The sequence below is a fragment of the Bradysia coprophila genome, chromosome II (genome assembly GCF_014529535.1).
Source record: "Bradysia coprophila strain Holo2 chromosome II, BU_Bcop_v1, whole genome shotgun sequence".
Classification (NCBI taxonomy): Eukaryota; Metazoa; Arthropoda; class Insecta; order Diptera; family Sciaridae; genus Bradysia; species Bradysia coprophila.
The window spans coordinates 10,615,215-10,630,444 of NC_050735.1; the positions used below are offsets into that span (position 1 = coordinate 10,615,215).

Consider the following 15,230-nt stretch of genomic DNA (forward strand, 5'->3'; position numbering starts at 1 on the left):
CGACTTTAAGAAAAAGGTCGGCTCTCATGACTGCATAGGAGTTGGACGTATCCTCCTGCCTCCTCTTCCACACTTGATAAAAGTCTTTGAAAATTCATTGGAGGCAGACTTTCCTTTATTTGAAAATATTTTGCTAAGTCGTTAAAAACTATTTGGTTTGGTGAAATTAAAGTTATCTGCAATTCAATCACCTATGGCTTCATCCCGGAGAAACTGACTCGTAAAATAATCTTTGACTTCTCGTAAAATTGGGTTCCTAAAAACTCACTTTTCTACCAACCTATTCACCAGAAAATCAACTATTTCCAGCAACTATTTTCGTTATTTTTACTCACTTTTCCACTTTTTTACTTCAAATTTTGCGTGGAATCCCTGTAATTCTTAACCAATTAAGATGATTCTTTTTTTAAAATGTGTTTTTTTTTTTTTAATGTGTGTAATGAAATATTAGATGCTAAGTTCGAAGATGGTCTATGTAAGGGAAGCTATCTCAGAAAAAAAGGATTTTACACTGTTGATTATAGATTATGAATAGAAAAAGATTACTTTGATGAAATTTTATTCTGTTGGGTAGTGTGGGTTAAACATTTAAGATTGTTTTCGATGATGAAAGAAGTAGAAAGACTATTTTCATCAGTCGATGCCCATCCTTTAACCGGTAAACATCTCTTGTTAGTGAGCTTCTTTCTAACGTCTTTTAGTTAACTATCGAATTTGAAAATTGACTAACAACGTGATTTGATAGTTGATTATGTAACCATCACTCTTTGTAGGCAATATAAGATAAGTCATTCTCAACTTATTTCTTAATTTTTTTAAATGCAATATTCCAACAATCAAACAAAACAATTTACAACTTCCACGAGTGTGAAGTAATGATATTTTACTCATCGCACTTTTTCATTTTTTACTATAGTGAAAGAGTCCTCTCATCGTTTCAGATTCGCAAAACTTCGCATCTATGGCCGTAATTCACACGAGTCGCATTTTATTGGTGTTGAGGAATCTCGCTCCGCGTCATTCACAATAATTCACAAAGTGACATCTTCCTTATAGAAAATGTGTCAAAATCTTGCTTGATTGAAAATCTTGCTGCAAATTTATAAGAAAAATGAGAGCTCAAAGAGGAGTCAAAAATCATTCGGTCTTACGTTCGAAGGCTTATTGCGAAGAACTTTTTTTGACAAATTTTGTTGCCATTAATGCAGAGTCATATTAATGTGATAAATTTGACAATTTTTTTAGAAAAACAGGATATGAAAAAATAAATTGGAATCAAATGAAGTTTAACAATGAAAAATATATTGAGAAAATTGTCAGTCAATAGACCTGACCCGCCCAAAAGGTGAGGCCTAGTTTCAGAATAACAAAAAAATCATTTCAAAAATCCCGGCGATCTCTGTTGTTCTAGTACTTCAATGCATACCAACAGGAAAAACTAACAACACTGTTCGGCTGCGCAATAATTATTTTAGCTTGACATTTTACAGTAAACATAAACATCCAACGGTCACTTTACATCGTAACCAATTTGAAATGGCTTCGAGCGATAAAAATGTATTTGGAAACATCGATCCATGTCCGAAACACTCAATGCCGAGTGCCCTCAGCTCAACGATACTGGATTACTATCACAGATACGGACGAAATAGAGACCTAGAAAGGTATCTACGTTTTCGAAACCGATCCTCAAGTGGCAGCAGCATTCAACTGTCGCCGACAAATGATTCTCGCGTTGGTAAGTCACTGGAGAACATCAACATTTTGGAATCGTGTGTGGAATCCGAAAAAAGTTTGCAAAAATCGAAATCCAGTGAATCGATAAATCGGTCTGGACGCTCCAAGCCAGAACTGACAACGGGACAGTGTGAAAACAGTGCCGACACGTCTGACAATCAAATCAAATTGACAACAAAGAAGGCGTTAAAATCGAAAAAGAAATTCAACATCAATATGGACACACACATCGAGATAACGCTTCCACAGCAATTACCACATTCATCCCATCAACAAGTGGAACAACAACAACCGTCATTCGATGCACTCATGCATCATGACTTTTCGCAACAAAAAAGTGAATTCGAAACCAGTCAAACACAAACCGAACGAATCGAGTTCCCGAAAACTCCGAATCGATCTGAAGTCGATGCAATTGATGTTCCGGCACGACCATCATCCGTTGCTAGCAGTGCTGCATCAATATCGAACAAACAACGATTGGAATGGGACTCAATGGCTGATGTTGGTTACTACAAATCCACCGACAATCAGCTGACAAATCTCACCGAATTTGAGCGGAAAGCTCTCAAGAAGTTCTTTAATTCACACGGACTCAATTTCGATGAAGAAATTCTTGTGTTCGCTGGTAAAGCAAAACTATCGAACTCAGTGCCTGAGTTAACAAAGCGAACTGAAAAGGCACGGATACGAGAGAAATGGGAAGCTGCTTTCCAGAAAATTTTAGAAGAGAAATATGCAAAGAGAAATGCCAAAAATAAAGAGGGCAAAGTGGATCCGAAGCGACTGTGGCAGAGTGCCTTGGTAAAATTTCGCGAGAAATACGGAACACAATTCAATCCGGAATCTGATCTTTGCATTACTGAGCCAACCGTACATAGTACACCAATTTTAAGCGATTCATCGAAGGGAGCCATTCCGAAGGTACGAAGTATTTTGCTGGATACGATCAAGACGGAAAGTTCCACAGAAAAGGAACCATCTGAACATGTGGAAAAAGCTTGCCAAACGAGTATGGTTATAACGTCATCGAAGGAGTGCCAGGTCGATGAAACAACGTCAGACATGCTAAGCGTTTCAGACCATCAGCTTGGAGTTACCTCAACTGACAACTCAAAGGAAAGCGAGAAATCGACCGACTATAAAGGAGGAATGGTTTCAGCGGCTAGTTTCGAATTTGTTGCTCCTGCCGCGTACAAGGGCCAAGATAAGGAGAACATTCCACCCCGTAAAAAGGAAATTATTTTCCCACCGAACGAAGGCCGACAAGACGAAAATAAGGAAAATGTTCCACCGCGACAACTGAATGACAACGAAATTATTGACAAGTTTCAACTGTCCACTCCACCAAAAACAACCACAACAACAACTGACTCTAGCCGAACGGACGAGATTTTCGGTGTAATTTCAACATTGGAAAATGATCTAGCGAGAGGTGTCGAAGTTCTGTATTCGTTAGCCAGTGCGAAAGAATTGAACGAAGAGAAGAAAAAGAAACTTGTGCGCAAAATCATAAAACGTATCACCACTGCCAAATACAAAGACTCTACGGCCTCATCTGAATCGATCGTCAGTTCGATCCAGGGCTATGACTCGGAAACGTCTAAATCAGTTGTTGGAAATCCACATTCCCGGCCAAATATCAGTGGGGTGAACACATTATCCAGCACTTCGTCGTCGAATTCCAACAAAGAACTATCGGTGTCGAGTGCAAAAGTGGCACAGCCGGTCAAGCAGGACAATTCGAAGGAGAATTCCATCAAGGATTTTCTGAAACCGATCACAAATTCGGAAGTGGAATATGAGCGAAACAGATCCAAAGAGAAGAGAGGCATTGAACAATTACCGGAGACTGAAAGCGAACGTCAGCTGAGAAAGAAATCGATCCATTCGGATGTGTCACAGTGCGATCCCAATATTTTGAAATTTGTGGAGCAGCAGAGACAATCTCAATTTGAATGGATAGACCGAGAAATCTGCCATCTGGTCAATTTAAAGGAATTTCTGCAAAAGAAACGCGAGTCTGACATAATGAAGGATATCATAAACTTGGAGATGAATAGAAAAGGAACGAGTTTATCGCGTGGTACCGATAAATCGCAGGAAAGCAGTGGAGTAATTTACGAAAATGTTACTGTCGATCCGAAAAGCACCGAACCTAGTTATGCGGACGTGCATGGAATCTCCCAAGAAGGTAAGGTATTTTCACTTATTGCACGAGTCTTTCGTGACTAATCTCTTATGCTTTGCTCAGCCTTGGCTTCAAGATCAAACTCAAACAAATCTGCCCTGAAACCAACACCAAAGGAAAACCAGCATCAATCTCATGAAAAAGACGAGATCAGCAACGCCTCTTCGTCGCTGGAATGGAACTCACATATCAATATGCAGCAGTTTGTTCGCAATCGCACCAAACTACAAACCCCAAACGACGACATCGTTTCTTATGCTCAGACCAAGGAGCGTGAATTTCTTGGAAAATACGAGGGCATCCGTTCCCGACCCATTTACACTCAGCCATACAGTTCCGATCATTCGGATCATTACTCTGAACCGCATGACATAAACCGCAAACCGTTGGCGAAAAAGAACACCAATCATGCATACACATCAATTACAGGCTCCGATGGATTTCTATCGTCGGATTCGGTTTCGATACCGGTTGCCAATTCAACATCGAACACAACCACTCATCAATATGATACCAGAGCTTCGGTTGCTATTCAAACATCCAGCTCATTGGCTCGAACAGCGCCGATCTTCAAAGTGAAATCGGATTCTTGCAATTGTGGAAGTACAACGTGTAATTGTGTGCACACCAGACGACCAACCGTTCGAGTCAAATATCAAACGAACGATAAACAATTGCAGGTCATTCCCGCAGCCATTTGCTACGACATAAATTTCGACGAAAAGAAACGGCAAGCGGATGCGAACATTAAGACGGACTCGAACCGAACGAAGACTGAAAATTACTATCGTCATTCGGATTCTAGTTCAGCGTCGTCGAAGGATTCGAAGAAAAAGTCTGAGCCAAATTTCGTTGGGAATTTTGGTGGCTGTGCCAAGCTATCGTTACAAGACCATTTGAAATCTGCAAGACCCGATTTCGTGTCGCAGGCAGACGAACGACGCAAATGTGTGATTGAATTGCACAGTTTGAGGTAAATGATTGCAGAGCCATCGCGTGTTCCTAAGTTTAACTCAAAATTTATTTTTGCAGAGAAAAACGCAACGAGCAACGGAATCGTCTCTTCTTACTGTCGTCCAATCAGTCGCTGCGTAATCACATTAAAACACTTAATCCACCGCCGATTGGTAAGTGAAAATAAATTATTTTCTGTCCAGGACGTATCCTCTAATCATCTGTTCCCTACAGCTGGCAAACGTATTTTTACGACAAAAGCTTTGAAACAGCAGACTCGAAATCGATACAATAAACTACCCGAAATCGTGTCCAAAGAAGCGAACGAACGAAAAAATCGAATCAAACGGAGTAATCGGATTGTGCGTGATATGTTCAATAAGGTAAGATGGCTGGACGCTTTCATGATCAATCACTGAACTAATATCCGTCCTTTATTCGTAGAATTTACAGAAACGAGTTCTTAAAGGACAAACCGATCTGTCCAACAGCGTCTTTGTTGCGGCAATTTAAGCAACACCAATCCCTCGGGATGTAAATATTTTTTTCGTTTTCTCCTTTTCATAATTTAATGTTAGCGAATTAAGGAATTTTGCGTGAAATGAAAGTCAAAATAACAAAACTTCCATCAATCCAGCATTGCAGTTTTATTGTTTCACCGTAAAATTGTACTGAACATCGTCGGCATTCAGATGGGCGTTGCTGAACAGCAAATTACTCGTTTTGATCGGTTCGTGTTTCGTCACCACCTTGACCGTGTCCACACCCGGTGCATTGAATCGTTTCGCTTTTTGAGATTCTTCCAGCTTGGTGTACGTTTCGGGTGATATCCATTTCAGCAGAATGTCCCTAATTTCTTGAAGAATTGTGTTGATAATTCCTGTAAGTGAAAATCGGTCAGGATAAAGTTTCGGGATTTTTTTTAGCTCGAAAATGGTCACTCTTCTTACCGCATATCACGATAATTCCAGCTGTGATTGAGCACAGTCGGACTAAAAATTGCACAATATTCTCACGGTTCTGTTCCACAATTACTTTCAGCGCCGAAACGTCGTATTTGAAGTAGAGACCAGGCACACCATGGGATCCTTTATCATGATCTTAGAAAATTACTGGATACATTAGTAAACACAGAAAGTTGTTTCATGCAGAACAGTATTTTGAGCATCAGCAGAGAGGAGCTCTTAAGTGGGAAAGCCCGAAAATTGTCTATTACCAACTACCGAGCCAACTACAAATATCCATGTAAAAGTCATAAGAATTAATCGATAATAATCAGCGTAACTGCAAACTGCAACTCAAAAATTTTGTTTTAGCTTCCTTGCTTTTCGGAAAGTTAAATGAATTGGAACAAAAAATTGTGAGTTTATGATCTGGATGGTTTTGTGAGGGTGAAACGATAAGTCGAAATCAGGCATTTGCTAACACGCACCGAAGCTAAGTTTAAAGTGTAAAGACCACTGAAGGAGGTAATGCAAATCTGGAAAAACACACAAAACTTAAGTTTCGTATGATTTTGATTGCAGTGCATTTCACTTCTCATTTACGATTCAATAGAATATTTCTTGTGTTTATATACTTTTCCAATATTCACGCTGTTCTCCACATTCCATCAATTCTATAGAAATCGTTACACGGCTACACCAACCAAGCTGCTGACGATTTTCATTACCTTCACTGCTTACATACTTGATCAAAGTTGGTTTTCGGCTGGAAACGGAAACACACTGTCAATTTTGAATTGCTGATATCGACAATTATGCTGCGTTCAGCCAAGGCCAAGGGGAAATATTTCAACAAATTTTACTGAAAAACCAATTTTGATCAATTTTTTAGTGAAATAATTCTCAATATTGGGCCATGGTTTAGCCTGTGGTGAAAATGGCACCGTAATTGTCGATTACAGCAACTCAAAATTGACAATGTCTTTCCAGCTTAAGAGTGATATCGCCAAAACTTGAACCAATTTTGGTGAAAATAAATACAATGGTTCGGCGATCCAGGCAAGCTATAGCTCGTTAGAATCGTCTTTCAATTCTAAGAAATAGGGATCTTTTAGTTTTTCTGTTAGTTTCCCATTTTCGGAGTGAACTCTTGAAAAGTCATAGCATGTCAAGGGGTGGTGAAAACAGTTTTTTTGTGATAGCTCAAGATAGACATGTTTCTAAAAGTTGAAAATTTGTAGGAATATAGGCCTTTGGCAGACCTTTATAAAGAGTATAATCATCGGTATGGGCCGCCACCCGTTCTAGACTTATGACTCAAAATATGGTCAATGTTTGGTCAGTGCTACTGGCTTGCAACAGAATTTATCTGGGGTTTTTTATACGTGGAATAAAAGAGGGTAAGTCCAGCTACAACACCCTATAGTCAGTTCCGCGGATAAATTCTGTTGCAAGCCAGTAGCACTGACCAAACATTGACCATATTTTGAGTCATAAGTCTAGAACGGGTGGCGGCCCATACCGATGATTATACTCTTTATGAAGGTCTGCCAAAGGCCTATATTCCTACAAATTTTCTACTTTTAGAAACAAGTCTATCTTGAGCTATCACAAAAAAACTGTTTTCACCACCCCTTGACATGCTATGACTTTTCACGTGTTCACTCCGAAAATGGGAAACTAACAGAAAAACTAAAAGATCACTATTTCTTAGAATTGAAAGACGATTCAAACGAGCTATAGCTTGCCTGGATCGCCGAACCATTGTTTTCAAATTGGTTCAAGTTTTGGCGATATCACTTAAGCAAAAGTTCATACCTTACGGCATTGCGAGTCCTTCATAGAGGCGAAGGCACCCTTATTGTTACACTATCCGATACAAAAACCATCCGTTCTATACAACTATTATTTTTGAACGTGCCAAAGAGCGCCAAAGGGAGTAAGCCCTGCGCATGTTTTGGACTGACACAGTGAACTTTTAACTAAAACGACCAAAAATATTTTAGATGATGGTTGAGACATAAATTAGGTTGGCTCTCTTGTTAGGGCCCATCTAGCCGTGGAAAGTCATGGACCAAATTTTTTCGTATCGGTTATTGTAGCAATACATCATGAGAGGTTTGGAGCCGTGACATTACGAGCGACCCAAAGTGCTGTGGAGCATTGGTCTAAGAGTATTTTCTGTCAAAGGAAAGTCAGGATTGACAAAAATATTTGATTTTGGCTGTGGGAACAGTCCGTAGACTTTAGTGAAACTTGTGAAGATATAAGAATTTTTCTATGAAACGAAACATATTCTATCTGCCATACACGGTTCAGGTTTTCGTTTCAAAGTGTTGCCAAAGTATGGCTAAAATTACAAAAGTTATAATCAAGACCGCACTGACTATCTATCGGCCTGTTAAATAATTTCCAAGTCGGCCACAATCCATATTAAGATGGTGTCGATCCTTCGGGCCCAATCGCTCAATATGGTCAGTCCAGGCATGATTGTAACGTGTTCGCGAATACTTCCTCGTAAAAAATACGATCGTTTACTCATTAAAGAATAACTGTTCAAAAGTGCACAGTGTTTCTTTGCTACATCTCGAACTTGTCCTTAATTTTTGCAAGGTTTTATTGCAAATATTTAGAAGAACTCGGTTTGTACATAGTAGAAGAGTGTTGATAAGTCTTAATCTAAGCAAGCTACTAATCATGCAGTAGTCTTTAAGAGCTTGTAGCGCAGAACCAAGATACATCAAACCAATTCATGCATCGTATACTATACTGACTATACAGCTACTAGTAACTAATTTGCTAACTAATAATTGCTCTTTATTGAGACTCAAATTTTAGATAACATGGCGAGCCGATTGCTAGACAGTTTTTACACTGAACAACTACACTGTGGCAGTGTTACTGTCTATCAATACTCATTCTGTAAATCGAACACATGAACGGCAATGAAAATGATTGACTATTTTATATGTGCGCATGTACATAAGATTACAGAATTTACCAATTTTTGTTTTTTATCAGATCATCTAAAACGGCTCATTAAATCAATCTAAAAACATTCGCCATGAAACAACTGTTCACACAATAAATTCACTCACCGATGGGTCGAATGTTCTCTTTCACCGAATACTGAAACGTTTTTATGCGCGACATAAACGTTTCGATATCCGTCGGCACGACTTCGATAAAATATTGTGCCATCATTGAACTCTCGCCCAATATTTTCTCATCGCCTTCCAACGGATGAACAATACCGGCTGTAGCATCGCCGAAACTGAATCGATTGATGCGATGCGTAAAATTGTGCGTTGTTTCGTCAAATAGGGCACTGATGTGCACATGTCCCTGCGGGAAGTGAAGACTTTTTCCGCCGGTTATGTGGAAATTTCCAGCTACTTTATTCAACGTCAGGGTGCCCTGAAATGACGCGAATTATTTACATCGTAGCATTGGTGGACCCAGAGTGAGTATAAATTGAATTTACATACGTGAATTCGGCAGGCATCATGTGGTCTATTCGGTTTATTCGATCGTTGAGGGAGGCTGTACACGACGTTATGATCTCCTTTGAAAACGATTTCCTTGAAGATTACATGCTACAACGGCGAATTTACGAGAAAATTTGTAAGCTTTCTTAGATATGCGAGATGGAAAGGTAAGAATTACCGTCAGTGAGTGGTATTCCTCTCGCAGATAATCATTCAAATGTTGCACATACTCAAAGTATGCTTTCTGCTCGGGACATAAATCCCACCACTTTAATAGTAAGAGAATGTTTTATTGTTTTATTGAAAGAGACTCGAATCAGAGTTGGATCGGTTATCCGAAAAACCGAAGATTTCGGTTCGGATTGAACCGAACCGAAAAATTCGGTTCGGTCCAAACCGAACTGAAATTTTTGGTTCGGTCCAAACCGAAATCTTTATTGTACTTAATGACTATAAAATAAAGCCGGTATTGTTCTTGTTCAACTGTGTCTGACCCTTTTTCCTAAATAAAATTACACAAACAATCCTTACGTTTGATTGTAAACGGACCTCATCATAAGAATGAATTTTTGGTGGGTTTCGTTTGTTTCTTTCGTTTTATTTGTTCCACACATATTCCACCACACAGAAATAGCGCTTGTCTTTACGTTTCTTCAATTCCACACGTACGTGTGAGTGAAACGACTCTCTTTACGCTTCTTTTGTTGACAACGTATGGTTCAATGTGGAACAATTAAAGCTTTAGAATGCTATCCAAATAAAAACTTACGATGAGGTCCGTTTAATGGTACCGCACTCCAAGACGATTTTTCTCATCGCCTTGATCCGAACCGAACAGGGTTTGTATTAACAAAAATGTTCTCGAGAATTTTCATGAATCGTAAAAATCCCGAAAATCGTGAAAATTTATGAAAATTCACGAAAAATTGTTCGTTTATAGACCGAAATTTTTCATATTTAAGATAATGAATATAAAGCTAGAGTCAACAAAATAAGTTTATTTCAGGTCTTCCAAATAAATAAAATTTTGACATGCAACAGACGAAGAAAGAACTTTCAATTATATACAGTTACATGAGTTATCAGGGTTATCAATTTCTAAGAATTTTCCATAAAATGAGTTCGTTATAGATGTTTGGGTAGCCCTTGAAACCATACGACGTCATGCGAAAGGAGACAACTATAGTCCTGTTGACATTACAATGTACCATTCCAATCAACCGTAAGGATAGTTCGTGTAATTTTTTTTAGGAAAAAGGGTCAGGCATAGTTAGAAGTTCAACGAGAACAATACCGGCTTTATTTTATAGTCATTAAGTTAAATAAAGATTTCGGTTTGGACCAAACCGAAAATTTCGGTTCGGTTCAATCCGAACCGAAATTCTCGGTTCGGTCCAAACCGAACCTAAATTTTCGGTTTTTCGGATAACCGATCCAACTCTGACTCGAATAAAATACTGACCGTATCGTCTTCTTCCAATACACCGAATGAGAAGACATTCTGATTTGTCGAGTCTAATATATCAGCTCCTATGCCTGTATAACAAAATAGTTGAAAAATTACCCCGTGAACATCACGAGCGTTACAATAGTACCACTCTTTTAGTTCCACTTTTTTCCGTAAAAGGGAAAAAGTGGAACTATTGTAACGCTGCATATATGCAACGTTACAATAGTTCCACTTGTATAAGGAAAGTGAAACTAAAAGAGTGGTACTATTGTAACGCTGGTGTGAACATCAACAGTTTTGAAGGAAACAAATTACTTCGACACGGAGTGGCTACTGTTACATCAATATGTATCTTTAACTTGGAATCCATATCTGTGTCCGGCTTAAATTTAAACACTAAATCACTGTCTAGATAGTAGATCACTTCTTTGTACAACAGAAAGATGATGAGTGCCCGACTCAGCACGGAAACTGGAAGGGAAAATTTCGTTCTCGGTAAATATTAACGCACCGGAACCGGATATTGATAATTTCGTTTGGACTTACGTGTTCCTCCTATCTTCGAACTGGTTTTGTATTTTTCAGGTATTTTTGGGAATGCATCTAGCTGTCGAACGATTTTCAATCGATCTTTTGTTCCACGATTTCTAATCATTTTCACTACTTATTTCACTAACATTGACCACGAACACTTAATTTTTGGATAATGAACTGCTAAATGACTGAAACGTTTCAGTCCACATCATAACAAACAAAAATTAGTATTGTGTATGTGCGGTGTGTTACCGATTCGTTGACATAAAGTTACCATTCGGAGAGATAGAGAGTGTGGGATTGTGACCATATTATTTTTGTGAGACGCATATAGAGAGGGGAAATAAGGAATTTCATCTGTTCCTACATCACTGAATTTACATTTGACAGCCTTATCGGTACGCACCTAACTTCATAACCAAAGTGAAAACGTAGAAGACGAATTTAATTTTTTTTTTTTGACCATCATTTTGCGAGAAAATTAGTTCTCATTAAACTGTTAATCATCTTAATGGGCAGTCAGTGGTGATAGAAACTAATTAACAAATGTAGTTGGACAAATATCTGAACGAAAATTCTGAAAAGTGCTTAGCTATTCACTTTTTATCTAAAGTAAATAAAGAAACGGGAGCAACAGAGACAGAACGAACGAAGAACATATTCTTTTTGTTCAATTCTGCTAATCAAAATAATTGTGAAGAAAAACAACTTTCTGCAATGTCGGACAAAATGTTCGGAGTGCCCAGAGGTCAGCCGGAAGCACCTGGACAGCCTGGCCAGCAACCGATTGTCAAAATCGGCCACTATTTACTGGGCAATACGTTGGGCATTGGAACGTTTGGAAAAGTAAAAATTGGAGAGCATCAGCTTACGAAGCATAAAGTGGCAGTGAAAATATTGAATCGACAAAAAATCAAGAGCTTGGATGTGGTTGGTAAAATTCGACGTGAAATTCAAAATTTGAAATTGTTTCGTCATCCGCACATCATTAAGTTGTACCAGGTGAGTGAGAAAACATTGAATGTGTTTACCGTCGCTCGACGACATTACACAATTCGGAACCGTTTTGCACCAATTAAGAAATCTAAAGTGGTTGTCGCTCTAGAGGAGGAACTTGTACATTCTACCGCTAACGGCGATAGTCATTCCTGGGTTTTTAAAAGTTCTTTTAACCACAACCACGTAGGGTTCCATCACTTTCGAATATATTGAAATTACCTTCCTTCCTCCACTACGACAGATACGCAATCAGCAAACATCTTAAATTTGTCTCCGTTGTTGAGTCCTGTTTACTGACCATCTTTTCCATTCGTTTCTAAAGGTTATCAGTACGCCCACTGACATCTTCATGATCATGGAATACGTCAGTGGCGGCGAGTTATTCGACTACATCGTAAAACATGGAAAGCTGCAGGAGCACGAGGCTCGACGCTTCTTCCAACAGATTATATCCGGTGTGGATTATTGTCATCGGCACATGATCGTCCACAGAGATTTGAAACCGGAAAATCTTCTGCTGGACCATAATATGCACGTGAAAATTGCCGACTTTGGCCTCTCCAACATGATGTTGGACGGTGAATTTTTGCGCACGTCATGTGGTTCGCCGAATTATGCTGCACCGGAAGTGATTTCGGGAAAATTGTATGCTGGTCCGGAGGTGGACATTTGGTCTTGTGGTGTCATATTGTACGCTTTGCTGTGTGGAACGCTTCCATTTGATGGTGAGTTTTTTTTGGATTCCGTTCGCATTTTGAATTGTCTTTTGTATTGCAAAACGTTTTCAGACGAGCACGTTCCGACGTTATTTAGGAAAATAAAAACTGGAATCTTCCCGATTCCTGAGTATTTGAACAAAACGGTGACAAGTCTGCTGTGCCAGATGCTGCAGGTGGATCCATTGAAAAGGGCCACAGTAAGTGATTTGATCGACCGACTTATCAAGGACTGAATTCATTTCACAAAATTTCTTTCGAATTTAGATTGAAGAAATCAAAAAGCACGAATGGTTCCAAAAGGAATTGCCGTCGTACCTGTTTCCATCCTCAGTTGAAAATGATAGCAATGTCATTGATACGTACGCTGTAAGCGAAGTTTGCGACAAATTCGGTGTAAAAGAATTCGAAGTGCACAATGCCCTGCTGAGCGGTGATCCACACGATCAATTGGCTATCGCATACCATTTAATCATCGACAATAAGAGATTCGCTGACGAAGCAGCCAAAGCTGAAATCAAAGATTTTTACGTTGCTGCAAGTCCACCGCCAGTTGCCTTCAGTCCAAATGAACCGTCGTTTCGTCCACATCCCGAACGCATTGCCCCATTACGTGAACGCGGTGCATCATCGGCAGCAAATTCATTTCAGGGCACCGAAAACAAGCGTGGCACACCGGTCAAGCGTGCCAAATGGCATTTGGGCATTCGTTCACAGAGTAAACCGAACGACATTATGCTAGAGGTCTATCGTGCCATGAAGGCTTTGGATTACGAGTGGAAGATAATCAATCCGTATCATGTTCGCGTACGTCGTGTGACCAAAATCGAAGGCACGCCAGATATGAAAATGTCGTTGCAATTGTATCAGGTGGACTCAAAGAGTTACTTGCTGGATTTCAAATCGTTAACGAATGAAGAAGTTGAACAAGGCGATGATGTGATTATGGATAGTTTAACGCCACCGCATCCAATGGGTACGCCGTCGATGCATCATCAACCAACCGGACACCATACTATGGAATTTTTCGAAATGTGCGCCGCATTAATTATTCAATTAGCTCGATAGATTTGTTCCGATTTTTTTTTTAAGTTTTATGTTCAGTATAGGATTGAGGCGGAGTGAAGTGAGCGTAGTGTTTGAGTATTTTTTTTTTGTTTGTTTTTTTTTTAATTTAAGAAGTGAGCATAGCTGCGAAAGAGAGAGAAACAGACGATGATTATATATTTTGTTAAAAATTCAATAAAAATTCAAATTCAGAGTTTAGGCATTTTTTGTAAACAGTCGAAGTATTAATCTGCCTCAACATCCCATGAACGGTTAGCGACTTTTTTCGCTGCATGTAGTTCTACTCTTTGAGAAAGCAATGTTTCTTCGATAGCAACAATGAAAAGATTCATGTGAGTTTTGTGTTTCAACCATTATTTTTTCGATATGTTATAAACCTGGACCGTAGGGTGCCAGGCAAAACATTTTTTTTATCTATCTACGTTTCCAGAGAAATGACGACAAACCAAAAAATGAAATTCCCATTTCAGCGACATGGTAAAGCTGTTTTCAGTCGTTTACAAAATGTTCTGGGTCTAAAAGGTCTAAAACTATCTCTTTCACAAGGATTGATATTACATGATGAGTTGGACAAATTTCCGAAAACCAATTCCAGTTTGGAATTTTTGCAGCTACTTGCCAATGAAGAAAGCGTTTTCATCTTTCCTAGTGAATGTTTAAAGTTTGCTGGTTTCTTAGGGATTGATCTTACAGCACCTGAAGAAATGCTGTTAAGGGCTTGCGATCGGTTAACGACGTTTTGTGATAAACATTTTCAAGAATGAAAACCACCAGATCATTTTTATGTGTCAATAAATGACGTCTGGGATCATTTACTTTGTTTTAATGTAAAAAGTTTTAATAGATACAATGACAAATATTTGTTCTAGTGGATTAGCAGTTATGGCTATTTGTACGAGAATATTAGATTTTTTTTGTATGGGGGAGCTCGCCAAAATTAGGAACGAGCCAATCTTTGCGGGATTCAGTTGTCCTTAGGGACCTATACAATATCCCAAAAGTTCCACTCGATCCCACTTGATAATTTTGAGAAAAGTGAGAAAAATCGAAAAAAAATTTAGGTTTTTTGGTTGTTTTACCAAAATTTGAGTTTAGAAATTTTTTGTTTCAAATTTGTTTTTACCTCATTCTAGATACTCCAAAGTATCC

At 38.9% G+C, this 15,230-nt stretch overlaps 3 protein-coding genes across 4 annotated transcripts; 2 read left to right on the top strand and 1 right to left on the bottom strand.

Annotated features, from left to right (window-relative positions):
• The first annotated feature begins 1,463 nt into the window (after nucleotides 1-1,463).
• Nucleotides 1,464-5,519, top strand: LOC119072254. Its single transcript, XM_037177441.1, has 5 exons — nucleotides 1,464-3,931; nucleotides 3,992-4,901; nucleotides 4,961-5,055; nucleotides 5,117-5,265; nucleotides 5,327-5,519. The coding sequence occupies exons 1-5, from the start codon at nucleotides 1,537-1,539 to the stop codon at nucleotides 5,393-5,395; spliced, it is 3,618 nt and encodes a 1,205-aa protein (XP_037033336.1). The 5' UTR covers nucleotides 1,464-1,536; the 3' UTR covers nucleotides 5,396-5,519.
• On the bottom strand, nucleotides 5,507-11,554 carry LOC119072280 (endoplasmic reticulum-Golgi intermediate compartment protein 2). 2 transcript variants are annotated; one of them, XM_037177475.1, is made up of 8 exons: nucleotides 11,311-11,554; nucleotides 11,080-11,235; nucleotides 10,777-10,850; nucleotides 9,493-9,582; nucleotides 9,315-9,422; nucleotides 8,925-9,243; nucleotides 5,833-5,970; nucleotides 5,507-5,762 (listed from the first exon to the last, which is right to left on the bottom strand). In XM_037177475.1, exons 1-8 carry the CDS (start codon nucleotides 11,417-11,419, stop codon nucleotides 5,530-5,532), a joined length of 1,227 nt encoding a protein of 408 aa, XP_037033370.1. In that variant the 5' UTR covers nucleotides 11,420-11,554; the 3' UTR covers nucleotides 5,507-5,529. The 2 variants fall into 2 exon arrangements, with proteins under 2 accessions (XP_037033370.1, XP_037033369.1); XM_037177474.1 differs by having other exon boundaries at nucleotides 5,833-5,982.
• A 128-nt stretch (nucleotides 11,555-11,682) lies between these two features.
• Nucleotides 11,683-14,276, top strand: LOC119072271 (5'-AMP-activated protein kinase catalytic subunit alpha-2). Its single transcript, XM_037177465.1, has 4 exons — nucleotides 11,683-12,300; nucleotides 12,620-13,022; nucleotides 13,086-13,213; nucleotides 13,281-14,276. Exons 1-4 carry the CDS (start codon nucleotides 12,016-12,018, stop codon nucleotides 14,079-14,081), a joined length of 1,617 nt encoding a protein of 538 aa, XP_037033360.1. The 5' UTR covers nucleotides 11,683-12,015; the 3' UTR covers nucleotides 14,082-14,276.
• The last annotated feature ends 954 nt before the right edge of the window (nucleotides 14,277-15,230 follow it).